Here is a 15,491-nt window from a genome sequence, read left to right on the forward strand (position 1 = left end):
ATATCTTATAAGTTTAAATAACTGCCAAGTAAAAAATAGTAATAAGAAATACGTAATATTAACTTAATACTTGACTATATAGTAATTATTACTTTGCGGTAACTCTGATGGTAGCTGATACCGCTTAGCGACCTGACCTAATTACCTTTACAACGTCGTTACTATAAAGTAGAAAATATTGGTCGGTGGGACGATTAAATGGGAACTTTTAAGTAAGGGCGATTACAAAGTTTAATTTCAAGTTCTTGCGACTACATAGGAACATCAAAATATTACCACGCAGTAATACACTTTGAAGTAATATTATCAGTAACAAGACCGAAATAGTTACCCTTATTTCTTCTTTACCCTTATTTCGTGGGCGTACAAGCAAAACCGTATAAGTCCATAAAAGTGAATTGTGAGAAAAATGGAAAAAAAGATTTTAATTTGCCTGTAAAAGTTGTTTTTGAATATGTGATATTTTAAAGCTGTAGACATGATTTGTTAGCTTTTTTTTAATGATAATTTATCAGTAAAACACCTAATCATCTAAGTTTTTTTTTTATTTTACGTTTTTTACATACAGGTTGGACTTACATTTTTTTTCTGATAAATTTATTTATTTTGTTGGACATAAGTGATTAATGGTAAATCATCATCACTACCTAGTAAGTAATCATACTACTAAGTAATCATCACTACTGTCTGATTCGACCAAGTGTTCTGGTGTTTGTTCAACATTTGTGGATGTTGGCAAAGAATTGTACCATCCATGGAATTCGGCCGGAATTATATTGTTGACACAGTTTTAGAAGATCCTCTTTCTTCTTTTCAGTGATTGGCAGTTGCTTGCTGTATAATGGTTTTAAGACCTTCGGAAAAGTTGGGGTTTTCCCCCTTCCGAAAACATTAATATACTTATAAGGGTCAGAATGCATGTATTTAAATTCAATTATGCCTGGCTTGTCTTTTGAGTAACGTAATGATTTGATTAGTAACCAATTGACTAAAAGTTTCCTTCTGTATCTTTACTCTTATTTCGAAGTATTTTTACAGACAAAGTCTTTAGATCATAGAAGTCATTAAATTTTAATTCTTGGACATTGTATTTCTGTTTGATCTGGCGAGTCTAAAAATATTAAGCCAATCTTAAATTGTGTAAACTGGTACATATTTCTTTGCATGTTCAATTGAGCTATGCATGGAGTCCACCTCCATGTAGGAATGCCCACTTTCCATAAAATTATGTTGAATAACTTGAAGGTGCCTAACCTGCACTAAATAAAGCAGTAAAGCTGCAACATGTTGGTTGCGGTTCTGTCCTCCACATGTATCGGACCAGAGTGACACCCGATTTACATGCAGAGGCAGGTGTGTTAAGTATTCAAACAAACAAGTGCCTATTTCTAAACTTCCTCGTTTTCCGTTAATCTCAGTCCAGCAATAACAGTTGGCATCATTTGGAGGGGCCGAGTTATAAATAGTAAGGTTGAAAACACATAGTTTTCTTGAGTAGTACATGGGGCTTAAGTCGGAGCAGGGTATTTGAAGGACTGACTGCAAATCAAAAGTTGCTGAAATAAATGTCAGGTCGTTAAGCATGTTTAGATCATGTGAAAAACAATCAAAAGCCTGTCAAAAGAACTGTGCTTTGTCACAAAATGCCCCAAAGACTTAATTTTTTTTTACTAGGTCTAGCTCAGTCAAAAATAAAACCCAAACAATCAACTTATAACTTATTATATTATATAAAAACCACAGTGTCTCACAAAAAATCATCAGCTCAACCCTGTTTCTGGGCCAACTCCTTGGCCTTCGCCCTCTCGATCTTGGCGACTCTGGCGGCCGATTTGGACCCCAACAGGCCGCCGCCCCAGTGTTTCCTGATCTCCTCCGCGCGGTCGTTAAAGTTGGTCTTGATCGCCTCCACCAGTTTGTTGAAGTTCGACCTGTCGCCGGAGTCGACCTGAGTGAGGGCCACCGCCGAGCAAGTTTTCCTCCTCACCAAGAGACCTAAACGAGATTGTTCTGCTGTGAGGGCCTTAATTGCTTTTTAAAAAACTGTCGAAAGCGCTTTATAACGCTTTATTCAGATTATAAGGTTTGTCATCAAATCTTTGATCAGACGGGAAAAGAAGACAAAATAAATGGAATCATCATTGTGAAATGTGCGAATCGTGATTAATGAACATGGAAGTTTCTTACCTAAACGTGCCTTTCCTTTGACAATGCAGTATGGTACACCCATTTTCCTGCATAGGGCGGGCAAGAAAAGAACCAACTGAAAGCAAGAGTTTAATTAAAACTACGTCACTAAAACCCCCTTGGAAAAAAAAGCTGCAACAATGTCTCAGTGTCATTTTTCTTCATTATATGAAAATTTTTATTTATATTGCTCTTTCTCAGCTGAAGAAATTCATTAAAAGCATCATTGACAAAACAAATTTTGGCACTCAAATAACAGAAAAGCAAAAACTAACCTCAATCGGATCAACATCGTGGGCAATAATGACCAACTGGGCCTTCTTTTGCTCGACCAATTTGGTCACGGTGTTGGTGCCAGCCCTTAAGGTGTTGGGTTTCTTGGTTGGGGCCTCCTCTTTTTTGGCTACTTTGGCTTCAGCCTTGGCCTTCAACCTAAAAAAGACACACAAGTTTTAATTTTCAGTATTTAGGTATCTGTTAGGTGAAACAGCATCTGTACTACAGATGCTGTTTCACTCTATTTTATAGTTAATATACCCCAACCAGCACCCCTATTCCCTCTCGGGTACCATAAGCTTGTAGGCTTTTTTTACCCACAAAAAAATGCTATTTTTAAAGCAGCGCCAACAGTCTATAAAGACACTAGAAAAGGCCTATATAGAAACATTTTCTTATAATAGTAAAATACTAGAAAACCATTTTGTAATTACTATTAACAAAAAAAAATTACTACATACCTATTCTTCTTTTGCAGGGCAGTCTCGGGACGGTACTTCTCCAAAAGCTTGAACAACTGGGTGGCTGCAAAATATTTATTAATTATTAACACACTCCTCACCATCAAAGGAATTTAAAAAATGCCACACTTAAATCAGATAATATAGAACATAATCTCATCAAGTACAAACATTATGTTCGCCGGTGAAATATACTACAAAATCATCATTTTAATTTAAAAAAAAATGAAAATAAGACTTACATCCCACTAACCTGTTTGCTTATCCAAAGTCTGGGTGAATTGGTTGATCGGTGGTGGTACCTTTAACCTCTTTTGGAGCACAGCCTTTTGCCTCTGGATCCTGATGTATTTGGGCCATTTGACAAAGCGAGACAAGTCTCTTGGGGGCTGCACATCTTGCCCTAATCATAAACATTCTCATTAGCATTTTAAAGGTTTTGACAATTTGCCTAAAGGGTTCAATTGCTAAGTCAGAATTAAAAAGCTCGTATATTTGGTAGTCCACATGACTTTTTTAGCAGATAAAAAAGATCATCATTCATAAATACTGTGTTAAAAGGTTAACCCTTTGCGGTCGTTGTCATGTCTGACATGACACCAGGCGTAGTCGTTCACGTTTACACAAAACTTTGCTTTGAGATCGTTTGTCATGCCCTACATGACAAGGCAAAAAGCCGATTCTACTCGTTGTCATGTCTCTCATGACACATTTTCAAAGTCGATTTACTCGTTATTCATTTATACCATGACAAAACCGATAACAAATTTGAATTCCGCGGGAAATTTTATTTAGGAATACACATGCTTTTTTTATGCAAGTCGTGACTTATTTGGCAACCTTGCGATTTTTTTGTTGAGTGCCGGTCGCTACACGTGCATTCTTATTTAGTCTTATTTGAGTATTTGAGAGAGTTAGGTATGCAGATTTTGTTTGTGTTTTTTTAATATTTTGTAAGATTCGGATGTTTGTTTATAGTTGTAATTATGGCGAAAAGAGCCTTAACGGACACGGAGTTAGAGGAACTATTATACGTAGACGAGGAGGAGTTTGACTTGGATCAGTTTAGTTCAGAGAGTGACGAATGGGAGGATATAGATCAAAATCTCAGTGAAAATGATTCTGACGAAGAGTCTGAGGAACGTGTTTATAATTTAAATTTATGGAGGCCATGGACAGCAAATGAACCAAGGTTTAAAATATTCCCTTTCTTAGAAGATGTTGGATACCATCCACCACGAAATAACCAGCCAGTGTTCGAACTAGATTTTTTTCAGTTATTTTTTACGGACGAACTTATACAAGCAATTGTGGATGAAACAAATAGGTATGTATTTAATTGTATTATATTTCAAGCAAAAGAAAAATGTGTAAATATATTTTTAGATATGCTGCAGAAAAAATTTTAATAAACACGCCACTCACAAAAAGGTCAGTTTGGAAGTCTTGGAAACCAGTCACATTAGAAGAATTTATGGCATTTTTGGGCGTTTTACTTAATATGGCCTTAAATCCAAAGACCGAACTATCTGACTATTTTTCTAATAACTGGATCGACCATCAACCCTTTTTCAAAGATATTTTTTCGAGGGATAGATTCATGCAAATTTTTTGGAATCTTCACGTTTCTCCACCCGAAGAAGAGCAGATGGGAGTGAAGAGTCGTAGCACCAAAGTGAAAAATGTGTTATGGTATCTAGAAACACAATTCAAGAAGTTTTATACTCCAGATAAGAATATTTCTGTAGACGAAAGTACTATTGGTTTTAAAGGCAAAGTATCCTTTAAAGTTTATAATAAAGCCAAACCTACAAAATGGGGAATAAAAGTATATGTGCTTGCAGATTCAAAAAATGGTTACATATTTACGATGGAGCCATATTTGGGAACTCAAACAACCCAGGGATTGATACGCCCAGATTTACCAGCAACCGCCCGCATAGTAGTTCATTTGGTGCAAAAACTTCTTAATTCTGGAACTGGTTCGGGAGGTTACCATATATTTATAGATAGATATTATTCAAGCCCTTTGTTAGCACGCGAGTTACATAAAATAAACATACATGTAACGGGTACTGTAATGGCTAATCGACAAGGAATTGCGACAGAATTAACTACCGCATATACAAGAAAATTTAAAAAAGGCGAGATATCTTCCAGGCATGACAATTCTATATCAGTACTGGCATGGAAAGATAAAAGAGTTGTTCTTATGTTATCTAGTGTATATGACAACTCAGTACAAAATATAACCAGGCGAACGAAGACAGCTGAAGGGCGTTGGATTGAAGAAGTCATAGAAAAACCTACAGTTATATATGAGTATAACAAATTTATGGGAGGGGTTGACGTTGCTGATCATTATGCAGCAAGCTACCAATTTTTGCGAAAAACAAGTAAATGGTGGCGAAAAGTATTTTTCTGGTTATTAGATGTGTCGATAAATAATGCCTTTATATTACAAAAAATAGCAACAAATAATCAGCAACTTCGATCGAGGAATTTCAGGAAAAAATTAGTTATTCAATTAGTTGGAAACTACAGAAATACATCCAGACGTCGATCAGCTTATGGTGCCGAGGATATTTCTCGTCTAAATAATAGGTTCCATGCCATTTATGCAAGAAAAAATAATTCCGATTGCAAAGTTTGCAATGATCGATCAAAAAAAGGTGGCCGAAAAACTACTACCTATTGTTGCAAAACATGTAAAGACCACCCTGCTTTGCATCCCGGGGAGTGCTTTGAGAAATATCACACCGAGGAAAATTACAGATAAATACGTGTTCTTTTTTGTTTTTTTTTTTAGAATAAATATCATGCTTTCCTATAAACTATAAAATGCGTTTTATTTTTAACTCTCTTGATAAAAAAAAATGTTCTAAAAGTATCTTAAAAAGTTCTCCGATAAAAAAAGAAATTTGCTGCCATTTATTACATGATATATTACAAATATTTACTAAAACTTTATTTTTTTATTTTACTCAATATATCTTTTATACTTTCGCTAAATTTTAATATTGTAAGGCAATTAGAATAACAAATAATAAATAAACCTATCAAGTCCCATAAAATATATTCGATGCAAATTAGCCTCCGAGCTGTACGGAGAATCGGCGGTAATTACGGAACGAGCGGGATGGTTGTCATGGTATAGATGACAACGATCTGTGCTCTTATCTGAAAGTTGCACTGCCGTCCGCAAAGGGTTAATATTGTTGAAAGTGTGTACTTACCGATACCAAAGTTCCTTGGCCTCTTTTCGAAAAGAGGGTTAACCTCTTTTTTCACCTCGACTTTCTTTACGGCGAGAGGGGCTGCCGCCACCTTCTTTCCGACCTTCCTTTTAGGCTAAAAGTTCATAGTAATGCTTAGGAAACAGTAGTTTTTGCCTAATATTATTGGGAGTATATAGGGCGAACTCAGTCATACTATTGGTGGTAGTAAAAGGTTGTCTTCAAAGACTTTCAGATAGCAAATACTTGATCATCATATATGAGTTGGAGTGATGTTTTTTAGCTGAAAAATGTGCTTGTATTATGTCAGTTTGACAGTAAACATAACCTATAAAATTGCAATTTTATGCCTAATTTTTGATAAATTGTTAATATATTATTATTAAGAAAGTTAAATTGATGGATTGTGAGCCCCATAGGGGACCATACTCTACAAAAGTAATAAGAAACAGCAGAAACAAACACCAGTAACGTTACCTGTCAAGTGCAAAACTACAAACACAATTTCAGCAATTACTTAGGAATATTGTAGAAAAAATACGCACGTATTAATAAAATATGGGAAACTCACTTTCTTCTGGACCATTTTAATACGGGAATATCACTACGATTCCCGGGATAATTCAAGAGAAAAGAAATCGAAAACGCACAGTCGACCTCTTTGCTGAAGGTTCGCTGTGGAAAAGACGGCATGCGTGAAACCGACCAATCAGGGACACGGAAAATGTTTTGACATTGTTGACAAGTGACAAGTGACAGATCAGTAGCGCCTGTTGTTAGGTTTAACTTGCAATCAATGTAGACAAGGTCTACACTCGACATGAAGAAAAGTTTTATTTTATTTAAATTGCATGGAAAACCTAAGGTTGGCTCTATTTAATACTGTACCAGTAAAAAATCTTCCTATTACAGTTATCTGTAAATAAAACTCAACTTTGGCCAACATTTTCATAACTTCCAAAAAGATGGCGCGAACATGTGCGAACTTGAAATGCTACTGGTTCGACCAAAAAAGTATAGATGGCGCCGGTGAACATGAGTAACACTTGGCTGGGAGCTCGCTAGAGGACCTCCTAGTTTGTTGAGTAACCGCGAGAGGCGTTAGTGGTCACGCGCGGATTATTCTGAGGATAAAGTAGACAGGGCCGTACTTTATGCCATTAAGAGTAATAATTGCGTGGTAATTAAACAGAAGCTGAGATAATTTATTCCAAGAAGTTGAAGTCATGTTAGTTTAGACGGTTCAAGTCAATGTCAAAATCACCTTTACCTCTTCCAGGCAATTAAAGTCACCTCCAAGTTTTTGAGTTATCAATATTTCATTTCATTCGACTTCGACAAATAATAACATTTAATGAATTAACATTTTAATAAGCTTTTCATTTATTACAAATAATTTTCCCAGTTAAAATTAAAAAGGAGTCTAGGATCGGTAAAAACGTTCACGCCCTCCACCCTGTTGTGAATCCGATTGTAATCCTCGTTGTAGTTTCTGGGACCGTTGGCCATGTGGGCAGGGGGTTGTTTCGTGCCTCTCAATATAAGGGTGGTGTCGCTTACTATGCCCGCGTTACCCTCGGGACCCACCTTAAAATATAACGCATAAAATATAACCATTACCCACCCTACATACCTACATTATCCGAGACTTTTAGAGTCCAAACCCCTTTGGCCAGTTCACCCCAGGTCATCACGGACATGAAGGTCCAGTTCACGAAACCCTTATCGCTCCTATCCAGAGCCCTAGGACTCAATAATTGGACTGTTGTACCTTAAATGAATCGTTCGTTTATTCCTTCTTAATAACTGTAAGGCTTTACCTGCTGGTGAGGTTAGTTCAACCTCCAAAGCGCCTCTCAACGTGTAGCTTATGGTAGTTCTAACCTCAACGTGTTCAAGGAAAATTAGTTCATCGTCAGTACCTTCGCAACCGGTTGTGGCAGCCCTTATTAAGCTCGGTTTACCGAATGAAACTATCGTATTGTTAGTCCTGAAAACCCGGCTTAACATCTCTAACATCTCTCTCTCTCTCTCGTACTCACGTTTTAAACCTAACCTCACAAATCGTGGCTTTGGGCACAGTAGTCCAATTACTAGCCGCGGAAACCAGTCCAAAAGCGTTCATTAGTCCAAAACCGAATTTCGTATTGAACCATAGTCCGGCGGCGTTTTTTTGCCACCCGGGGTTTTCGGTTAAAGGGGCCAACTCCGACGTCCAGACTATCAGATGTTGGACGTCTCTCCACGTCAGAGACGGACTAAATTTTGAATTTTTAATTAATTAATTAAATACGTTTTTACCATTTGCACGGACTGAATAAATATACATGGACTGCTAATGCATATTATGGCCACGATATTTAAAAATGACCACTGCCTGGTGGCCGCCATTTTTTACCAGTGCTACCAACAAAAAATTCACGACGCTGACGTTTGACGTGTGACCTGTCACGAATTAAATTTATTTTTTTTATTGACATTGTTTTAAATTAGGATTCTAAAATCACGACTCTGACTGAATATGACGGATTCTAATAACATTTTAATTGTGTGTATAACGGATTGCATAGTTTTTTAGAAGTTGTAAACGGCACGCTTGGGTATGTCGCCTGCATCAAGCGATATAGCTTCCTCCTTATTTAATACGTCGATAATGTACCACCATCCTTATTTAAACATATTCGGTTCACTAGCTACGTTTACAACGGAGGTTCCAAATATTTAATACTTGGATCAAATAACATCACGAGGACTATTTTTTCGGTGTAAACACCTGGGACCTGTTTTGAAGTACCAAAATGACAAGTTTGACTTTTTGACAATTTTGACAATCCTTGTAAACAGGGCTGTACTAAATAAAAATAGTCCATCATTTGATCCATCGACCTAATAGATCCGCGCGTTGTAAACGTAGCTATTGTTTCTCAAAACCGAATTATTGTAAACTGTCTGCCTGTGTTGTTTATCATAGAATAATAAGAAAGGTGGTTATTATTACTATATAAGCCCTTGCTAATTTCAAACCTTCTTAGAATCACCTATATTTTGATTTTTATTAATTTGAAAACACTCTACAAAGAGGGAAAGTAAAAGAAAAATCTCAGATCTAACGCACATCTTAACGCCCGCAGATCTTAACTAAATGTAACTTTCTATTTTGTTTTTGTACACATAACCTCTCAAAAACTTTAATTGTTTTATTTCCCTACAATTGGCACCACTGAAATGTGTCAGAGTGACCAACATCGAAATGACACAATCACGCAAAATGGCGGCCCCCTAGTAGTGATCATTTACTTTTCATTGAATTGGCATTTATTAAGTTCGTGCCCATTTGTCATTGAGACTTCTTACTTGACTTCCAAGGCCAACGCGATTATCCCGGCGGCCAAGGGCGCAGAAGCGGAAGTGCCGGTGTGCTTGATGGTGCATCGGTTGTTCAAATCGGTTGTGGCCTAAAAAACCGGTTTTTTCTAGTATCGTTTATTTATTCATTCATCAACGAAAAATAAAAGTGAATTAACCTAACCTGACATTTTATGGCAAGAGTAGCACAAGGAGTTATAATACAAGGAGCATGTGATATATATAACATGCTACTCAATTAGGCCGACAGCCCCACCTTGTGTCATCCTGCGATAACAGCTTAGCACACAAGAAATTGAAGATAACGAAAAAAATGAATATTTTATTTAAAATGTTAAGTTAGCGAACATTTCTTAACTCTAACTCTTACGATCATTTGATCCTTATAAGCCCCACTGCTATAAGTGACGGCCAGGGTTGAAGCGCATGCCTCCCCATACCAAGGGAACTCGCCCCTCTGAGAGGCACTGCCTATCGAAATAGTATAGGGGCTGGCAAGGTAGCCGTCACAGTTACAGTTGTCCCCTTTACTACCACCATTTCCTGAGGCCCACACGTAAATGGTGCCTTTACCCTTTCTACCCTAAAACAAGAATTTTACTATGCATCCACCCCGTAAGATTAAGAAGCTCGTACGTGCTTAATGCCCCTCTCCATGGCCTCCTGGGCAAGCCTCCCGGGGCCATCAACCGTTTTACCGTCATCGTTTGGCCCCCAGGAGGCGCTGTAGATGTCCACCAGGTCCTGGGCGTAGCTTAAGGCAGTTCCTTCGATCCGGTCTGTCACTAGACCGTCTAACATTTTAACTCCACCTGGAACATAACACAGCTATGGATACAAGCCGACTTAACCCAACTAACTGACCTATTTTAGCATTAAAAGCGATCCCTACGCCGCACTTCTTGTTGTCGGCCATCATAGCTACCTCCCCAGCGCACCTGGTGCCATGACTGTTGGATTTGGTAACCTCGTACCGGGGCATTGGGTCAGTTGTCTCGTCGTTGCAATTGTAGCTGATGGCTGGATCCTGAAATTTATTAAATTTATATAGGAAATTAGTATTAATTAGTGGGGCGCCTATGGTGGCTCCACCTCTCTCGCGTTCCCATTGGCTGACAGATGTTGGGCGTGTATTCACAGTGACGTGTTTGATTACTCACATAATTTAATTTTAAATCGTCATGGGTGTACTCGATTCCATCATCCAGAATGCTTATTCTAACACCCTTTCCGGAAATGCCAGCCCTATATACAGGAAGAACGTTCAGGTCCAGTTTGGGGAGGTCCAGTCTAGTTCTGGTATCTTTCTATAATGTTTTATTTTATATTTTTTTAATTTTTTGCCTTTATTACTCACCAAGTACCACTGTTGGCTCCACAGCTCGTCGTTGAAGGTCTGATCTTGTTGCTGGTTGATCAGAATATACCTTTTGGACCTTTTTGGTTTTACGTTATTAAGGATTTCATCCCCCACCCTTTTCACGCGTTCTTTGGGGACGTCGGCAGGGTCTAAAGGTATTAAGTCCCTTTTTTCTCTTGACTTGTGGTCTTGAAGTTCCGCCCAAAGAACCTGAAGAAAACCGCTTGAATATAATAAATGACTATTTTGTACGGAAAAGTGAAATTACCCTTTGATCTTCCACTAAGCTTCTTGCGTATGTTGTAGGGCCCCTTTTGGTCTCATTTGGGAGGATTTCGTCGGTGTGTTCGGTTGGTATTAGGATGTAGGTGTCTTCGAAGCCTAGAACCTATAAAATATAGTTTGTTTTTATTATATAGGGTCCTATAAGAAATTTGAGGGTGACATGCTATACTTTGGTGTAACGGTCTTCGAGATAAAAAACTGACCATCTGTCAAAATTTGACATTTCTAAAAGAAAAAAAAATTCACATTGGATTCAAAAATTAGGTCAAACCCCAAAAGTGTTTTTTTTTTAATTTTCACCTAACTCCTGTATGCGGAGGGGGGTCAATATATGAGGAAAGACCCTGTATATACATGCTAACTTCCTTATTTTATATAGGACACCCTATAGATTATTATATTTTTAGATTCTATATAAAATTCTAAGAAATTTGAGGGGTCACATGCCATACTTTGGTGCAAGGGTTTTCGAGTTATAATCAGTCAAAAAATTCAAAAATTTTCAAAAATTTCAAAAAAACAAACAAAAATATTTGTAATAAAATGAATGTATTTTAAAGCCTTCTTTCTGACAAAGAAATCAATTAATTTTGGAAATTGTTGAAATTGTTGACCAAATATATCTCAAAAACGGTTGCATCAAACTATGGCATGTGACCCATCAAATTTCTTAGAATTTAAAGTAGAATCCAAAAACGTAATAAAAAATAGGGTGTCCCATTTAAAATAAGGAAGTTAGCATCTACTTCCGATTCAGAAAAAAAAATTTCATGTCAATTTCTATGCCAAAAAATAATATGACTAAACTAAATCAATAACGTCAAACCATTTTCCTCTATATCAAACAGTCTTTGCTCAATAGCCTCTGAAAGTCAAAAATACTATAATTTTCAACCGAACATATCTCGAAAACCGTTGCATCAAACTATGGCATGTGACCCATCAAATTTCTTAGAATTTAAAGTAGAATCCAAAAACGTAATAAAAAATAGGGTGTCCCATTTAAAATAAGAAAGTTAGCATCTACTTCCGATTCAGAAAAAAAAAATTCATGTCAATTTCAATTCTAAAAAATAATATGACTAAACTAAAACATTAACGTGAAAACCATTTTTCTTTATGTCAGACAGTCTTTGGTCAATAGCCTCTGAAAGTCAAAAAAACCATAATTTTCAACCGAACATATCTCGAAAACCGTTGCATCAAACTATGGCATGTGACCCATCAAATTTCTTAGAATTTAAAGTAGAATCCAAAAATGTAGTAAAAATGGGGTGTCCCATTTAAAATAAGGAAGTTAGCATCTACTTCCTATTCAGAAAAAAAAAATTCATGTCAATTTCTATGCCAAAAACTAATATGACTAAACTAAAACATTAATGTGAAAACCATTTTTCTTTATGTCAAACAGTCTTTGGTCAATAGCCTCTGAAAGTCAAAAACACTATAATTTTCAACCGAACATATCTCGAAAACCGTTGCATCAAACTATGGCATGTGACCCATCAAATTCCTTAGAATCTTGCATAGAATCCAAAAACGTAATAAAAAATAGGGTATCCCATTTAAAATAAGGTAGTTTGCAACTACTTCCGGTAAAACCGGAAACACTGCAAACAAAAATTCCACTTGTAAAAGATAAAAGTTTTATCATTGACAAAATTGAAATTTTTGCACAGAAATAATAATATCGCCACATGTTCTTGTTTGCCATGTCTTATCAGTTATGGCATTATTATGGATAAAATGGAATTTATGACGTCTGTTAATATAGATGATATAAGTGATATGTTGCTCCCTGTCTTTCGTGAAGCTAATCTTGACATGTAAAAAATTAACTTACGGGTCCTTTAAAGCTATGCCCAGTCTCGACGGCCAGCAACTCAGCTACCAGAGGTCCACCCTCCACCCTCACCACCAGCTCTTTAAAACCGAAACAGCCATGACCAAACACTCCTATAAACAATAAATAGAATTTCATTTTTATTTTTTGTTCAACCACTAACTGATGCTTATAGCAAAGCAATTGCCATACAAGTGACTCGAAGCTGAACGGTAGCTGGAATGATCAGCTGCTCTCTTCGCGCGCATTTGTTTTTCAATTGGAAACGAGCGGTATCTATAATTGTTTTTTTCTACATGGTGGGAATGATCGATTTTCGGGTGTTAAGTAATGATGGTTTGCATAATAAGTTGCGTTGGTGATGTGGGTTTTTTTCACGCAATTTATGAACAAAAGTGTTTTTTTTTTGGGGCAATAGATGCTTGTAACTTTGTTATTTTATATAGGACACCCTATATATTTTTACATATTTGGATTCTACGTGAAATTCTAAGAAATATGATGGGTCACTTGCCATAGTTTGGTGCAACGGTTTTCGAGATATGTTCGGTTGAAAATTATAGTGTTTTTGACTTTCAGAGGCTATTGAGCAAAGACTGTTTGACATAGAGAAAAATGGTTTTCACGTTAATGTTTTAGTTTAGTCATATTATTTTTTGGCATAGAAATTGACATGAATTTTTTTTTTCTGAATCGGAAGTAGATGCTAACTTTCTTATTTTGAATGGAACACCCTATTTTTTTATTACATTTTTGGATTCTACGTAAAATTCTAAGAAATTTGATGGGTCACATGCCATGGTTTGATGCAACGGTTTTCGTGATATGGTCGGTTGAAAATTGTATTTTTTTGTAATTTCAGAAGCTATTAAGGCAAGACTGTTTGACCTAGAGGGAAATGGTTTTCACTTTTATGTTTCAATTAATTAATATAATTTTTTAACATAGAAGTTGTTTTCAAATTTTTCTTCCCGAACCGGAATTAGATGCTAACTTCCTTATTTTAAATGGGACACCCTATATTTTCTGACATTTTTGGATTCTACGTGAAATTCTAACAAATTTGATGATAGGTGACAAGCTATACACTTTGGTCCAACAGTTCTCGACTTTTATTTTAATATTCTTGCCACGTATTCTAGAACTTTCCGAACATTCCGTGCTTTCTACATCCAACGCCTTCTTACCCTGCCAATCAAACGGGATTTGCGAGGAACGTAATTTGTTTTTTAAGTGCCGGGAACTTAATTCACGTTTAATCCAGTCCTGTCGAACATGTTGCGGCAATCTATTTTCGTTACGTATAAATTAACCCCGCGACGACGAAAAGCCTTTGTAAGACTTGACCCTTCACGTCAGTATTGCTTGAGTTTATTTTCGAAAAAAATAACGTCATATCTAATAAAGAATTTATTCGTTTAAAGTAGAATGATGCCACTGAATTTTTATAGACATTTAAATCTCCCGCCATATCAGACGGTAAACGTCAAAACCAAGTATTTTTAAACCGTTTTTTAAATTATGAAAGGGTGCTATAGAGACCTTTCAGGCATATAATTAAAAAGTTTATAACTTAAAGAATAATATTATAACCTTCAATGCCCATCAAAGGCGTTTTTAAACAATTTTTTGACTCGTATTCAAGGTCGCAACCCAACACGAGACGGCCATATTGGAATATGACGTAATACGATTGCATAGTAGGCATGGCAACGGATGTTTACTTATGATGGTTTTATGGCGGTAAACGTCAAAATCAAGCATTTTCAAACTGTATTTTAAGGCCTCAAGGGGTGATATAAAGATTTTTTAAGTGTTTAATTAAAAAAGTCATAATCTAAAGAACCTTAATATAACCTTCAAAGCTGTCATAGACACTTTTTTATAGATTTATTTAATGAATTTGGGAGCCATATAGAAGGTCACGCGGGCCTACATATGGCGGCCATATTGGAAAAGTATTTCCATAGCCAAAGCTTTTTTATTTTAAGTATGAAACTTTCAGGACTATATTTCAATTCAAAATGAATTAAAATATAGTCCGCGAGGAGATATAGATCAGTAAATTCGTATATATGCACATTTTAACTCCCCGCCATGGTTGTTTTTTCTGATAACATGACGCTAAACACCATACAAAATCGAGCATATTTAAACCGCTTTTTGGTACAAAAGGGTTCTATAGAGACACGTAACTAAAAAGTTTATAATTTAAGGAATATTAATTTAACCTTCAATGCACATGAAACGTGTTTTTAAACCATTTTTTTGACCCATATTATCCCCGAGACATACGAGACGGCCATACTGGAAAATGACGTAATAGGCTTGCATAGTAGGCATGGCAACGGCTGATGCTTGCTTATGATGGTGTGATGGCGGTAAACGTCAAAATCAAGCATTTTCAAACTGTATTTTAAGGCCTAAAGGGGTGATATAAAGATTTTTTAAGTGTTTAATTAAAAAAGTCATAATCT

General features: G+C 36.4%; 3 protein-coding genes and 1 non-coding gene across 6 annotated transcripts; 1 reads left to right on the plus strand and 3 right to left on the minus strand.

Annotated features, from left to right (window-relative positions):
* Positions 1 to 1,706: 1,706 nt before the first annotated feature.
* LOC126740935 (60S ribosomal protein L7a) lies at positions 1,707 to 6,892 on the minus strand. Its single transcript, XM_050447135.1, has 7 exons — positions 6,732 to 6,892; positions 6,161 to 6,275; positions 3,178 to 3,327; positions 2,925 to 2,988; positions 2,463 to 2,619; positions 2,188 to 2,263; positions 1,707 to 1,995 (listed from the first exon to the last, which is right to left on the minus strand). The coding sequence occupies exons 1-7, from the start codon at positions 6,744 to 6,746 to the stop codon at positions 1,766 to 1,768; spliced, it is 807 nt and encodes a 268-aa protein (XP_050303092.1). The 5' UTR covers positions 6,747 to 6,892; the 3' UTR covers positions 1,707 to 1,765.
* LOC126740933 (piggyBac transposable element-derived protein 4-like) lies at positions 3,325 to 5,719 on the plus strand. Of its 2 annotated transcripts, XM_050447132.1 has the most exons (3): positions 3,325 to 3,842; positions 3,903 to 4,251; positions 4,311 to 5,719. In XM_050447132.1, exons 2-3 carry the CDS (start codon positions 3,911 to 3,913, stop codon positions 5,701 to 5,703), a joined length of 1,734 nt encoding a protein of 577 aa, XP_050303089.1. In that variant the 5' UTR covers positions 3,325 to 3,842; positions 3,903 to 3,910; the 3' UTR covers positions 5,704 to 5,719. The 2 variants fall into 2 exon arrangements, with proteins under 2 accessions (XP_050303089.1, XP_050303088.1); XM_050447131.1 differs by having other exon boundaries at positions 3,325 to 4,251.
* Positions 3,392 to 3,469, minus strand: LOC126741805 (small nucleolar RNA SNORD36). The gene has a single exon (XR_007662368.1). It is a non-coding gene; the product is annotated as a small nucleolar RNA SNORD36 (small nucleolar RNA).
* Positions 6,893 to 7,519: 627 nt separating the features above from the next.
* Positions 7,520 to 13,218, minus strand: LOC126740932 (neuroendocrine convertase 1-like). 2 transcript variants are annotated; one of them, XM_050447130.1, is made up of 12 exons: positions 13,015 to 13,218; positions 11,155 to 11,274; positions 10,884 to 11,096; positions 10,687 to 10,833; positions 10,391 to 10,553; positions 10,163 to 10,338; positions 9,897 to 10,109; positions 9,515 to 9,615; positions 8,203 to 8,418; positions 7,981 to 8,150; positions 7,798 to 7,931; positions 7,520 to 7,747 (listed from the first exon to the last, which is right to left on the minus strand). In XM_050447130.1, exons 1-12 carry the CDS (start codon positions 13,150 to 13,152, stop codon positions 7,547 to 7,549), a joined length of 1,992 nt encoding a protein of 663 aa, XP_050303087.1. In that variant the 5' UTR covers positions 13,153 to 13,218; the 3' UTR covers positions 7,520 to 7,546. The 2 variants fall into 2 exon arrangements, with proteins under 2 accessions (XP_050303087.1, XP_050303086.1); XM_050447129.1 differs by having other exon boundaries at positions 9,885 to 10,109.
* Between the last annotated feature and the right edge of the window lie 2,273 nt (positions 13,219 to 15,491).

The sequence above is a fragment of the Anthonomus grandis genome, chromosome 10 (genome assembly GCF_022605725.1).
Source record: "Anthonomus grandis grandis chromosome 10, icAntGran1.3, whole genome shotgun sequence".
NCBI lineage: Eukaryota > Metazoa > Arthropoda > Insecta > Coleoptera > Curculionidae > Anthonomus > Anthonomus grandis.